We start from the raw sequence: 14507 nt of genomic DNA, 5'->3' as shown, positions 1-14507 counted from the left end.
GTTGTAGCAGGGCCAATTACTGTGGGCATGCTGGTAGAGAGCGCTGGCCCCTGTCCCTGTTGGCTGCTAGGCCCTTCCTCATGAGGCAGCAGTCAGCTGATTATGGGCAGAGCTGGGTCTTGGCATGGTTGGATGCATGGCTTGGGCTGTCCCGGGGTTTGTGCCAGCCTGAGTGGGGCCAGGTCCCAGCAAGGCTGTCTGTGGGCAGGGCATCCTGGAGCAGCTGGCTGCAGAGCCTGGGTGTCTCAGGATTGGTGCTGCCTGCTGGAAGGTGGGGGTGAATCCTGGGGGATCCTGGATCTTGTGTCAGCCCACTGGTGGGTGGGACCAGATAGTAAGGTGGCTGGCTGGGAGACTATGGAGCCAAGGCTGGTGCCCGCCCACTAGTGGGGAAAACTAGGTCTCCTCTGCAGTTGGCTGCTTGACCTTAGGTGTCCTGGTACTGGTGCTGATAGACTGGTGGACAGGTAAGCCTCCTGCAATAATAAACTAGAGGGAGGACTCCAAAATGTTACCAGCACCAGTGTTCTCATGGTAGAACAAGATCCCCAGAGTGGCTGCTGCCCATGTCTTTATCTCCAAGAGGAGTCCAAGTTGCTTCCTGGCTCTCTGGAAGGCTTTCCAATATCAGCAGGTGGGTCTGACCTAAGCTCTTTTCACATTATTGCTTCTGCTAGGTCCTGGAGTGTGTGAAATTTTGCATACTCCCTTTAAGAGTAGAGTCTGTTTCATACAGCTCTCCGGCTCTCCTGCGCAAAATGCCCACTGGCCTTCAAAGCATCATGTTCTGGGGGCTTGTCTTTGTGGTGCAGGACCCTTGGGCTAGGGAACCCGATGTGTATTCGGACCCTTCTCTCCTTGGGAAGAACATTTGCAACTGTGTTTATCCTCGTGTTTGTGGGTTGCCTGCTGGAGGTGTGGGTCTTGACCATAGGTCTCCACCCCTTCTACCTGTCTCATGGTTCCTTCTATATATTTTTAGTTGTAGAAAATCTTTTCTGTTAGTTTTTAGGTCCTTTCTCATCAATAACTGCTTTGTAAATAGTTGTAATTTTGGTATGTTTATTGAAGGAGGTGAACTCAGGGTCTTCTTCAAACTGCTGCCATGGTAACTTTTTATTTTTAAGCTATTTTTTTCCAGTTTTTGAGGTATAATTGACAAAATTGTAGTATATATAAAGTATACAATGTGAAGATTTGATACACGTTTATATAGTAGAAGGAATCCCATAGTCAAGTTCATTAACACATCTATCACTTAACATAGCTACCCTTTTTTTATCTTTTTTTTTAATGTGAATCTTTAAGATCTACTCTCTTAACAACTTTCAATTATGTAGTACAGTTTATCAACTATAGTTACCATGCTATACATTAGATCCTCAGCACTTGTTCATCTTATAGCTGAAAGTTTGTACCCTTTTACCAACATGTTCCCATTTCTCCCACTCCCCCAGCCCCTGGCACCACCATTCAACTTTCTGTGATTCTGACTTTTTCTTTTAAGATTCCACATATGTATGATTCAGGATTTCCTTCTTTTTTAAGGCTGAATAATATTCCATTGTGTGTGTGTTTGTGTACATATATATACACACATACATATACATAAAAAAATAAAGTGTACAATTCTTTGGCTTTTAGTTTATTCACAGGTTATACAACCATCATAACTATCTAATTCTGGAATATTTTCATCACCTCCAAAAGGTACCCCATACCCATTAGCAGTCACTCCCCACTTTTCTCTCCCCTTAGTCCCTTAAAATCCCTAATCTACTTTCTGTCTCTATGAATTTGCCTATTCTGGACATTTCACATACAATATACGGCCTTTGGTGTCTGCTGTCTTTCACTTAGTATAATGTTTGTAGGATTTATCCATGTTGTAACATATCTGAGACCTTCATTCATTTTTTATGGCTGAACAATATTCTATTGCACGCGTATACCACAATTTGTTTATCCATTCATCAGTTGGTGGAAATTTAGGTTCTTTTCATCTTTTGGCCATTGTGAATAGTGCTACTGTTAACATTCACTTGCAAGTATTTGTTTGAGTACCTGTTTTCAATTATTTTGTGAATAAACCTAGGAATAGAATTGCTGGGTCATTTGTAATTGTATGTTTAATTTTTTGAGGAACCACCAAATAATTTTTCATAATGGGTACACCTTTTACATTCCTTCCAGCAATATATGATGTTTCCAATTTCTTAAATCCTTGTCAACACTTATTATTTTCCATTTTGTTGATTATAGTCATCCTATTGGGTGTGAATTGGTATCTCAGTGTGGTTTTGATTTGCATTTCCCTGACACTAGTGATGTTGAGCATCTTTTCATGTGTGTCTTGGCCATTTGTATATCTTATTTGGAGAAATGTCTATTCAAGTCCTTTGCCCATTTTTAAATTGGAATATTTGTCTTTTTGTTGTTGAGTTGTAAGAGTTCTTTATATATTCCAGATACTAGACCCTTATTAGGTAAATGACTTTCAAATATTTTCTCCTACTTTGTAGATTATATTTTCACTTTGATAGTGCCCATTGGTACACAAAAGTTTTAAATTTTCACAGAGTCCAATTTGTTTATTTTTTTCTTTTGTTGCTTGTGCTTTTGGTGTCAGTCATATCTAAAAATCTGTTGACAAATCCAAGGTCATGAAGATTTACCCTATGTGTTCTTCTAAGAGTTTTATGGTTTTACTTCTTATATTTAGGTTGTTGATCCATTTTTAGCTAATTTTTGTATATGATGTGGAGTATGGGTCCTGCCTCATTCTTTGGCATGTGGATATTCATTTGTTCCAGCACCATTTGTTAAAAAGCCTTATCAAAAATCAGTCAGCTCATAGATGTATGAGTTTATTTCTGGACTGTCAATTTTATTGCATTGGTCTATATGTCTGTCCTTATGTCAGTACCACACTCTCTTGATTACTGTAGCTTTGTAATGTTTTTTTCTTTTTTTTTTTTTTTCGGTACGTGGGCCTCTCACTGTTGTGGCCTCTCCTGTTGTGGAGCACAGGCTCCGGACACGCAGGCTCAGCAATCATGGCTCATGGGCCCAGCCGCTCCGCGGCATGTGGGATCTTCCTGGACTGGGGCATGAACCCGTGTCCCCTGCATCGGCAGGCGGACTCTCAACCACTGCACCACCAGGGAAGCCCCTGTAATGTATTTTGAAATTAGGAAGTATGAGCCTTCCAACTTTTTTTTTTCAAGATTATTTTGGTTATTCTGGGTCCCTTGTAGTTACATTTGAATTTGAAGATTGGCTTTTCCATTTCAGTTAATATGGTAGTGTATCCATGTGTTTTCTGATGATTTGAAAAAGGTCATTACATAAAATCTTATTTTTATAATTAAAAAAGTATAGAAAATGAATGGGGGTTAAGATCACTAGTATTTTTTTCTTTTGTATTTTTTTTGAATTTTTTATGTTTTCCCAATAATAAACATATGTTTTCCCCAATAACAAAACATTTATTTTTGAAAAAGGAACAGTGCTTATCTTCCTATGATTATTTTTTAGACTTTTAATTTCTTTTTGTTCTAACAGGAATCACTAAAATTCTATGTGCATCTACCAAATTTCCAAACATATGAGAAATTAACTTTAGCCATTAGCATGGTATCATGAGAAAACGCAGTATCTTTGACACTTTCTTATATTTACACTTTGTCAAGTCTACTGACCTACTTATGTTTTGTGTAAATATATCCCAAATTCACAGCATCTGTGTAGAAATAAACTTTCAACAATCATATATATCCACTTTTTTGTTGACTATAAGCTTTTTCATCTTTTCCAGAGGTGTGGTTAAAATTTTTTTTTTATTTCCTATGTCCCCTGGCCTCACAGAGCTCAGAGAAAGTCTGTGAGCAGTTTCTCAGAGCTCTTACAACTTGAGTGCAAGACGGTCAGTCTTCTTTCACTACTTACCCTAGGTCCCTGAATCTAGACCCTAATCAGCTTCTTGGGAAGTCACTGAAGGTTTATAAGTAGATAATTTTAGGGCAATATATATATAAATATATATATATACACACATATATATATATATATATATTTTTTTTTTTTTTTTTTTTTTTTTTTTTTCTGTACGCGGGCCTCTCACTGCTGTGGCCTCCCCTGCCGCGGAGCACAGGCTCCAGACGCACAGGCCCAGCAGCCATGGCCCACAGGCCCACCCGCTCCACGGCACGCGGGATCCTCCCGGACGGGGGCATGAACCCACGTCCCCCGCACTGGCAGGTGGACTCCTAACCACTGCGCCACCAGGCAAGCCCAATATATATATTTTTAATTCTCTGTATATGGAAGTAAGTGGCCCACACTTTATGGAGTTAAGCTTGGTACAATTTGAGTTGTTCAAGTGGCTATTATATGTATTATGGAAGTAGTGTTATGGAAAAGAGATGGATAGTATAGGGTCACACATTTATAATACTGATTAGGTTTTTGTTAGCCTTGGAAAGAACAGAGTGTGGGAGAAGAAATACTTTTGTTTCAGAGAGAAGTTTAGAGTTTTAAGTTGTTGATGGTTCCTTGTCATCTGAACAGCAAAGTCTTTTGAGATGGAAGTAGCTGAGTTCAATTGGACACCTCCAAAAAGGAAATTATTTGCAAAAGTCTGTTATCAGAGGTGAATAAGATTACTGTTGAACAACAAGGATAAGGTGAAGAGTAGGGTACAAGAGTATGATATTAATTCATTTCCATTAGCCAAAATCTGGTTTAAAAAACTGCAGTTTTTCTTCTGTTCCTCAGTTCTGTCAGATTTGTTCCTTGAATTTGAAGGCTAGTTTAATAGAAGCATTTTAACATATATGACATTAAACATGTCAGTACTATGTCTCTGTGTAGTAAACCCAGGTACTGATTTAAGAAAGATTTCTTCATCAATAAGCCAAAGCTGAATCTTTGAAAGATACCAACAAATCATGACAGGATTGTGAAATCATATAGTGTAAGACCAAAGAATTTTCTATCAAGTAATAACTTTTGTTCAAGGACAGATAGAGCTAACTACTATAGTAAGAGTTTGTTCTTATCCTTGTCTACACCTGGAGTTTCCAAGACACTTACAAATTCTTATGCTTTATATGAAAGTCCAGATTTCAATTTAGTTAGGTTATTCTGCCTTTCAGTTTACTTATGTCCAAATTTGCTGGAGAGTTTAACAAGTTCCTCTCAGTTATTCATGAGTTTGATTTTTTATTTGTGAATTAATTAGCCATTGGCTCTCCTTATAACTCTCAATGATATCTTTGGGCCACCTTTCACCTATTTGAAAATCTGCCAAAGGGAAAAGAAAATGTCCTAGTCTGCTTGAGCTGACATAATAAACAAGCAAAAAACACAGACTGTGTGGTTTAAGTAACAGAAATTTATTTTCTCACAGTTCTGGAAGCTGGGAAGTCCAGTATCTAGGTTCAGGCCAATCCATTTTCTGGTGAGGCCTCGCTTTCTGGCTTGCAGCTGGCTGCGTCCTTGCTGTGTCTTCACATGGTGGACAGAGAGAGAGAGAGAAAGCACTCTGGTGTCACTTCTTATAAGGACAATAATCCTATTGTATCAGGGCCCCACCCCTATGACCTCATTTGACATTAATTACCTCCATGTAAGCCTTATCTCCAAATATTGTCACATTGAGTGTTAGGGCTTCAACATTACAAATTTGGGGGGACATGTTTCAGTTCATAGGGAGAAGAGAAGGGAACTGAAATGAAAATCAATTTTGTTACATTTTAGCTTTGAACACATACCTATATTATTTTAACTGGATTATCATTTCCACAGAATATAAACAAACAACTAAATAATTAAATTTCAGAAGTTATCAGCTTTCCAAGAGAAATTTTAACACTGTATTTATTAAACTTCAGACTGAATTAATACTTGAATTTTCTTAGCTTAAGGGAGCTCATTGTTAGAATGATATATAGCTCCATGTGGAAGATGTTGACTGAAAAGATAAAACATAACTCTCAATTTTTAGGCTGTGTGTTGTTCAAGGACCTCACTGAGGACTGTAGCCCTGGAAACAGCCTCTCAGATAGCTCTGAGGAACTGTCCCAGAGTGGGAAGGAATGAGCCAGGATATATAGGGTTTTTTGCTGAAAAAAATGAACAAACAAAAAACATGTAGTTGAACATCAAAAGATTACTGCTAGGCACAAGAAAAAGACATCTCAAGTTAATGATTTTAGTGCTTTTCTATGTATGGGAAGATGCTAGAGTCTGGGCTCATTGAAATTATTCCTTTGAAATGCTTCTTAACTGTCTAGGGCCAGTATCCTGTTTTTCTCCATCCTAATTTCCCCTCAGGGTACACCATTGGGGCATCTACAGTGGCTGATGGCTTGATGGTGGACAACATTGTTTGTTTATCAGAATGGCAGGCAACATTCTTTGTTTACAGAGATAAAACTTTTTTTTTTTTTTTTTCGGTACACGGGCCTCTCACTGTCGTGGCCTCTCCCGTTGCGGAGCACAGGCTCCGGACGCGCAGGCCCAGCATGGCTCACGGGCCCAGCCGCTCCGCGGCACGCGGGACCCTCCCGGACTGGGGCACGAACCCGTGTCCCCTGCATCGGCAGGCAGACTCTCAACCACTGCGCCACCAGGGAAGCCCCTAAAACTTTTTTTTTTGGCCACTCTGCCCAGCATGTGGGATCCTAGTTCCCCGCCCAGGGATCGAACCTGCGCCCCCTGCATTAGAAACCTGGAGTCTTAACCACTGGACTGCCAAGGAAGTCCCCACAGAGATAAAACTTTAAGATATTCCTAGGGGACATTTTTGCATGTTGTCTTCTTTTCTCATTAGAGCCCTTAACATATTAAACAGTTATTTTAAATTCCATGCCTAATAATTCTTACATCTGTGTTGTATCTGAGTCTGGTTCTGATGATTGCTTTGTCTCTTTACAATGTGTTTTATCTTGCCTTTGGCATGCCCTGCAATTTTTTGTTGAACACTAGGCATATTGTATCAGGTAATAGAAACTAAGGTTAATATGCCTTTAGTGAGTAGATGTATTTACCCTGACTGGGTTTTGAGTTATGTTTAATGTTAGTTATGTTAGCTGTACATAACAGGTACCAGAGGCTTCAGATTCCTCTAGTGTTTTTTTGTTTTTTGGGCGTTTTTTTTTTCCCCTTCTCTTTTGAATTTGGGATTTTTGGCTTCTCTGTCTACTCATCCTCAGAGAGAGCCTTTGTCATAAGCTCTTTCTTCTGTAATCCACTGTCATTATCCTGGAACCCTGTTGGTGTGGTAATAAATTGTAAGGGAGTGGAAACAATCTATAATCTTGCCATTAAATCTCAGTCTTTTCATGGGCCTGTATTTTGGGCCTGTGATCTTCACAAGTGTTCCTCCAGTGATACAGTTTTCTCCCTTGACTCTTATTCCCTTCTCCAGCTGCAGTGTTCCCCATGTATTTTCCTGAAGCCCTGACAGTTAACTGTGTTTTTTTTCTCCCTTTAGGTGGGACAGGAAGGCTGGGGAGGACTGGAGTGGGAGGAATTCCCTTCCCCCAGCAGGAAGGGAATTCCTTTAGCTCTGACAAGGTCCTTTCTCCTGGAGAGTAGATCTTTGTTATGGAGAATACTCTGGGTATATCTGTATTTCACAATGATTATTTCCCCCCCCACTTTCTGCCAGAGTTCTTATTCATGGTAACCTAGTGGGGTTTCTGATGGTAAAGCTCACAAAAATATGGGGTCACCCTCCAAGATTGTGGCTCCCAAGAGTTTCTCACTGTCATGCTGGGCCACACTCTGACTCCAGCATTGTGTCAAAATTACCATTTAAGTGTTCCTACCAGTTTGCAGCTCTAGTTGCTTCTGCAATAGGCAAGCAGATCTTTTTGTCTTTCTGGATACACTTATCTCTGTGTTTCAGTGTAGCAGTTTGCCCTGTGACTCACTTCTCTGATGGGTCCAAGAAAACTTGGTTTTCAGTGTGTCTTTTTTTGTTATAAGGATAGGAATGACAACTTCTGAACATGTCAGAGCTGAAACTGGAGCTCCCTTGTTGACCTTTTAGCTATTTACATGTATATGTGTATGTATGTGTGTGTGTATATATATAATCTAATATAAATAAATGTAATTTTTATAATATATATTTTTTAGGTTGTGAAAGTTTTTAATTGTTGCCATATGCACCTTTAACTTATCACAGTCTATAATCTACTTTAGGTTAACACTGACTCAATTCCAGTAAAATATAGCAACTTTGCTTTATACAATTCCATTTTTCTCTCCTTATTTTTGGGCTATTATTGCCATTCATGAATAGGTATATGTACATGGATATTATAAACTAAACAATATGTGTTGGGACTTCCCTGGTAGTGCAGTGGTTAAGAATCGCCTGCCAATGCAGAGGACACGGGTCCAATCCCTAGTCCAGGAAGATCCCACATGCCACGCAGCAGCTAAGCTCGTGCACCACAACTGCTGAGCCTGCATTCTAGAGCCCATGAGCCACAACTACTGAGCCTGCATGCTGCAACTACCAAAGCCCATGTGCCTAGAGCCCATGCTCCACAACAAGAGAAGCCACTGCAATGAGAAGCCCGCGCACTGCCCCCCACTTGCTGCAACTGGAGAAAGCCCACATGCAGCAACGAAGACCCAACACGGCTAAAAATAAATAAATAAATTTATTTTTTAAAAAAGTATTGCTTTTTAAAATATCTCAAGTTTTTAAATAAAGAGAAGAAAAGCAATAAAATATTTATTGTCTTTTTACATTTTTTTTAATTGGATAAAACATAACATAAAATTTACCATTTTAGCCATTTAGAAGTGTATAGTTCAGTGGTATTAAGTACATTCACATTACTGTGCAACCATCACCACCATCCATTTCCAGAACTTTTTCATCTTCTCAGACTGAAACTGTATCCGTTAAATAATAACGTCCCATTCCACATTTCCCTAAGCCCCTAGCAACCAGCATTTTACTGTTTCTATGAATTTGACTCCTCTAGGTATCTCATGTAAGTGGAATCATACCATATTTGTCCATTTGTGCCTGGCTTATTTCACTTAGCATAATGTCTTCAAGGTTCATCCACTTTTTAGTATGTGTCAGAATTTTCTTCCTTTTTAAGGCTGAATAATATTTTATTATTATGTATATACCACATTTTGTTTATCCATTTGTATTGTCTTTTTTTTAAAAGATTTTTTGATGTGGACCATTTTTTTTAAAGTCTTTATTGAATTTGTTACAATATTGCTTCTGATTTATGTTTTGGTTTTTTGGCTCCAAAGCATGTGAGATCTTAGCTGTCCGACCAGGGATCGAACCTGCACACCCTGCATTGGAAGAAGTCTTAACCACTGGACTGCCAGGGAAGTCCCTGTGTTGTCTTTTATACTTACCTATATATTTACCGTTTCCCATATTCTTCATTCCCACTTACAGATCAGAGTTAGTGTTTAGTGCCATTTCCTTTCTGCCTGAAGATTTTCTTTGGTATATCTTGTTGGACAGGTCTGTGGGCAATAGTTTGACACAGTTTTCGTTTATCTTGGAATGTGCTTATTTCATCTTCATTTATGAAGAATGGTTTTGCTGGATCTAGAACTGGTAGTTTGAGTTTCTTTCTGTCAGTGCTTTGAACGTGTCATTTCACTGCCTTCTGTCCTGTGTTGTTTCTAATGATGAATCAGCCTTTAATTATATTATTGTTCCCCTGTCCATGATGAGTCCCTTTTTTCTTGCTGCTTTCAAGATTTCCCTGTTTTTGTTTGGCTTTTGTATTTACTTAGCAGTTTGACTAAGTTGTATCTAGGTGTATCTCTTTGTATTTATTTTACTTTGGTTTGAAATTCTCTGAGGTATATAATGTTTTCATCAAATTTGAGAAGTCTTTAGTAAATATTTCTTGATATATTTTTGGTTGAAAACTAGACATTTTAGTTAGTAGATTATAGTAATTCTGAGTTCTGTTTTAATTAATTGTTTATTTTTTAGTAACTTGCCTGGACTTTACCTGTGGGATCAGTCTAGACTCCCTTGTGGTATACAACTGCTGATGTTTCTGATGAGTTTTTTAATTCTTGTTTTCTGGACTGACTTCCTTAAGGGTCTTCCCTGTGTCTGCGTAACTCACTTGTTAGCTGATGATTTGGGCAGAAGTAGTAAACACCTTCAGCCTGAAAGGCTTCCACCCCGTTGCTGATTGGTCTGTGTGTGGGTTTGGAAGTACATTCACAGTTAGAGCAAGTTCTCAAGTATCCCTTGGCTTTGTATTATGCCAGGCTTCCTTAGGTCTCACCCAGAAATGCATAGCTTGCTGTTTAACCAGGGGTGTATGGTGAGCTTATTACAGACCTTCTATGGCTCTCTAATTTACATGATCTTTCTCTTAATTTTCTGAATACTCAGGCACTTACCCTGACTCGGACCTCAACTGTAAATTTTCCCTCTTCATTCCCACTTTTCTCCACCAAAGTTTACCACTTTTCTCCACCAAAGCCACAGATTTTCACTGCCCCACCCTGAAATGAGTCCACCGTTTTTGCTAACAAAGCTGCTGGGTTCTTTTTCCTAGTTTCATGTTGGTAAAAATGTCAGTCTTTTCATCCTGGCTGGAGGCGGGTGGTTGGGAGTAACCTTAAGCAGGTCAGAGCCTCCCACTGTTCTTACCTATAACTTTAGCAGTTCTTCTAGAATAAACACTTATCAATTTGCAGGCTGCCTTTGGTTAATTCCCACTGCCCTGAATTGGTTGTTTTTGATAAATTTGTCTAGTTTTATACTTGATCTTTATGGATGAGAATTGCCAACCTCTTCACAGCTCCATAAAACCTGCACGTTTTCTGCTGTGGATGAATTTCACAGTTACTTATCAAGCTCCCTAAGAGTTCTTTTGGTATTTTGATTAGATTTACATTGACTTATAAATTAATTTGCAGAATATCAAAATATTGAGTTTTAAAATATTGAGATTTTCTTCCAGGAATGTGGCATTTATCTCCATTTATTCAGACTTACATTTTATATCCCTCAGCAAAATTATTTAGCTTACATATAGGGCTGACTCATATTTTGTAAAGCTTACTTGTAGCATTTTAAAAGCTTTTCTGGCAGTTACTAATGAAATGACTTTTTCCATTGTATTTCTAATTGTTTATTGCCAGATTGTAGGAAAGTTAGTTTTAAGAGTTTGTATAAGTTGATCTTGTATGTGATTGCCTCGCTGAACTCTCCTTTTCATTCTAATAGTTTGTCAGTTTATTATTTGTGTTCTTTTAGGTAGTCTACCATATTATTTGCAAATAATGATGGTTCTAGCTCTGCATAATCTATATTTGTATTTATTATTTAAAGTTTATTCATTTAAAAAATTTATTTATTTCAAAAATTCTGTTGTGTAGGTTATGCCCGCTAGGAAAATAGTAAAGCAGTAGACATATTGGCCTTAGGTACTTTACTAGAAATATTTTTAATGCTTCACTATGAAGCATAATATTGTGTAGGTCCTTTTATTGATCTAAAATTTTTTTTCTTAGTATCAAGGGTATTTTGACATGTAGTGAGATCATATTTTTTTCTCTTTTGATTTCCTAATATCATAGATAAGAAATACATCATTGATCAAGATGTATTATAATTTTAATATTTTCCTTGATTCAGTTTTCTAGTATTTTATTTATTATTTTTATACATAATAAATGAGATTGGCTTAAAAAGAACAATGCCTGATAAGCCAGAGATTCATTCCAAATTAAAATAATTATAGATTTCCCTTTCTTCAGGAATTTCGTTTAGGAGCTGCTCATTATCCTCCCGTTACTTATATTTGCTGTCTGTATTAAACTAATATCCCATACTATATGGCATCCTTTTTTGAGCAGTACAAAGCACTTAAAATCCAGTTCTTTCAGTGTGGTGATTGTTTTTCTAGCTTTCTGAGTTACTACATGTTCCTCCTTTAAGTGGTATATTCCCCTTATTATGTTTTTTTAAAAATAAGACCTTCAAGGATTGTTTCACATTTGTCTGTCTCTGCTTCTCTTTGCTGTATGTAGTCTGCCTTTATCATAATCATAAGGTATTACCTTCTTCATGTTTTTCTGTTCATTCTAGTTCCTTTTGTCACCTGCTCTTTGAAGCCTTTTTTAATCCTTCCTCTTCCTCATTAATCCCTGAGGACTATTTTTGTGTTTCTAATATAGCCTATTATAAATTGCATATACGTATATCTTTATATGCACACATGTGTGCATGCGTGCACACACACGTATTTCCCTTTACTACATCTTGGCATAATAGAAGAACTTTCTTGTTACTTTTGGTTATAAGAACAGTCTTGTTTTTGGTAAGTAAGACTCAGTCTTATGCATTTTTAAAAACTTTTCAAAATTCACTCTGCTTAACAGGGATCATGAGGGGTGGTGTTCTAACTCTTCACATACTTTTTCCTCCTTCCGTGTGTTGGGGAACAGAGGAAGGGGGGAAAAAAGGCAAACATATTACTAAACTGGGGGAAGTTGTCATCTTCATCATGGCCTGTTATCAGGCATTTAAATGCTGGTTCATTGCCACGTGCAGATTCTTTCTGGCCCAACCTGTTGGCAGCTCACTGCGGCTCTCTGAATTTAGGACATATAGTAATTAACATCTTTTGTGCTTAGTTTAGGCCTTAGGGGCAATTCTGGGATTATAAGAAACTCCTGTTAGTAATCTGTGAAATTTATTTTACAATAAATGTTTCATGGTATAATAGGAAAATGAACAGTCTCCAGAAGAGGGTATTAACTCATGCAAATATTATAGAGTACCTCTTCAGTGCACGATTTTCATACCTATAATGTTAATTCTATATCCTAAAATAATTCAGCCTCTAGGAAACTTTTTCCCAGCATGTCATTCTAGAGTTGTGTCAGATGTCCTATTTAAAAATAAATTAATTTAAATTTACATTAATGAAACGTAAATAAAATTACCAATTCAGTTCCTCAGTCACACTAGCCCCATTTTAAGTGCTTCATTAGCCATGTGTGACTAGTGGCTAATGTATTGGATAGTACAGAACATTACTACCATTAAAAAAAGCCCTGTTAGACACTGCTTCTCTAGAGGATAGAGGTGATAAATTTTTGTTACCATAGGAAGGTTAGGTACATGGAGTCAACCATATATACTAACCAGTTACTCTGTTTCACAGGGACTTTTTTTTCTTGCCCGTATGAGGGAAGTTTGTGAAAGGGAGAAAAATTGGCACACGACTGAGCAATGTATTGCTTTCAGATTCATCTGATATTTAGCTTTTCATGTGGAAATGTCAAATAACTGCTATTGCAAACATAGTTGACAGCAGGATTCAAAGTTCAAACATTTCCACCCACCAGAGACGAACTCCCTAGTTCCTCCTTCCGATTCCCTTCTTATTATTCCCTCATTCCTCAGGTGAAGGTCGGCACAACTTCAGTCCTAAGACAAGGTAAGACTGGCATTAGTAGAAAGGTGAATGTTTGCATATGTATATTTGTGTGTGTGTAAAGATTTGGGGACAAGTGACTTAACTTTCAGAGTAATAAATTCTTCCTTTTTTTTTTTCTTATTAACCAAGCCCTTAGATATCATCTATTGAATGCCTGTCCACAGTTTACATGCAAGTAAACTGAGGCTAGAGAAAGTGACTGCCCAAGAACATGTCAATAGTTAATGGTAAATCTGGAACTAAGACCTTCGTTCAGTGACACCATATCATTGAGCATTCTGCTAAATCATGTACTGTTCCCATTTTAATTCTTTATTCACTGCTAACTATTGCTGCAGATTTAATGACAAGTGTTTAAAGGTAAAAATAACTAATTATTATAATGAATTTCTTATTTTTAAAATATTGCTTTTTGTATGTTTTAAAGGATTTGGTAATTTTAATTTTTTCAGATTGAAGAAGAAGAGAGGAAAAGAATAGAAGATATGAAAGAAAATGAACGGATAAAAGCAACTAAAGAATTGGAAACCTGGAAAGATCAGCAAAGAAAAGCTGAAGAACATAAAATAATTCAGAGAGAAGAAAAATTATATCAACAAGAAAAGCAAATTGAAGAAGAGAGAAAAAAATTAAAACATAAAGGTCTTACTAGGAATTCGGTATCTAGAAATCTTGCCACAAAAGGTACAATGATTACTTAATATTTTCTGGGAAAGTGAGTCCTGTTAGTGAAGTATATATGTCAGAGTGTGTGTGTGTGTTTGTGTATGTGTGTGTGTGTGTATGTGAATGAATCTATCCACAGTATTAGGTCATTATTTTGGTATATGAATTACTACAATACAAAGACTAAGGTGAAAGACTTATTTCTTCTTCTAGGAAGTAGTGAAGTTTTCATAATAAAATGAGCAAAGATTCAATATTGTTTTTACTCATGTGCTTCCTTTAGAAATTTATGCAGGTGTTGTTAAATATGTGTTTAACTCAGGTGCAGTAAGACTTGGAGTGAATTATCAGTACCAGGAGCAT

The 14507-nt window shown here is 37.4% G+C and overlaps 1 protein-coding gene across 1 annotated transcript in view; it reads left to right on the top strand.

Moving 5' to 3' along the window:
* DNAAF4 (dynein axonemal assembly factor 4) overlaps positions 1-14507 on the top strand; it is a 101833-nt gene that overhangs the window by 43285 nt on the left and 44041 nt on the right. The window contains exon 7 of the mRNA XM_081227393.1: positions 13931-14162. Coding sequence (XP_081083519.1) covers positions 13931-14162 — 232 coding nt within the window. The remainder of the gene's footprint in view (positions 1-13930; positions 14163-14507) is intronic.

This window comes from Mesoplodon bidens (assembly GCF_964165515.1).
Source record: "Mesoplodon bidens genome assembly, chromosome: 3".
NCBI lineage: Eukaryota > Metazoa > Chordata > Mammalia > Artiodactyla > Ziphiidae > Mesoplodon > Mesoplodon bidens.
The sequence above is the reverse complement of the archived record's forward strand: the minus strand, read 5'-3'. Positions and strand labels throughout refer to the sequence as shown.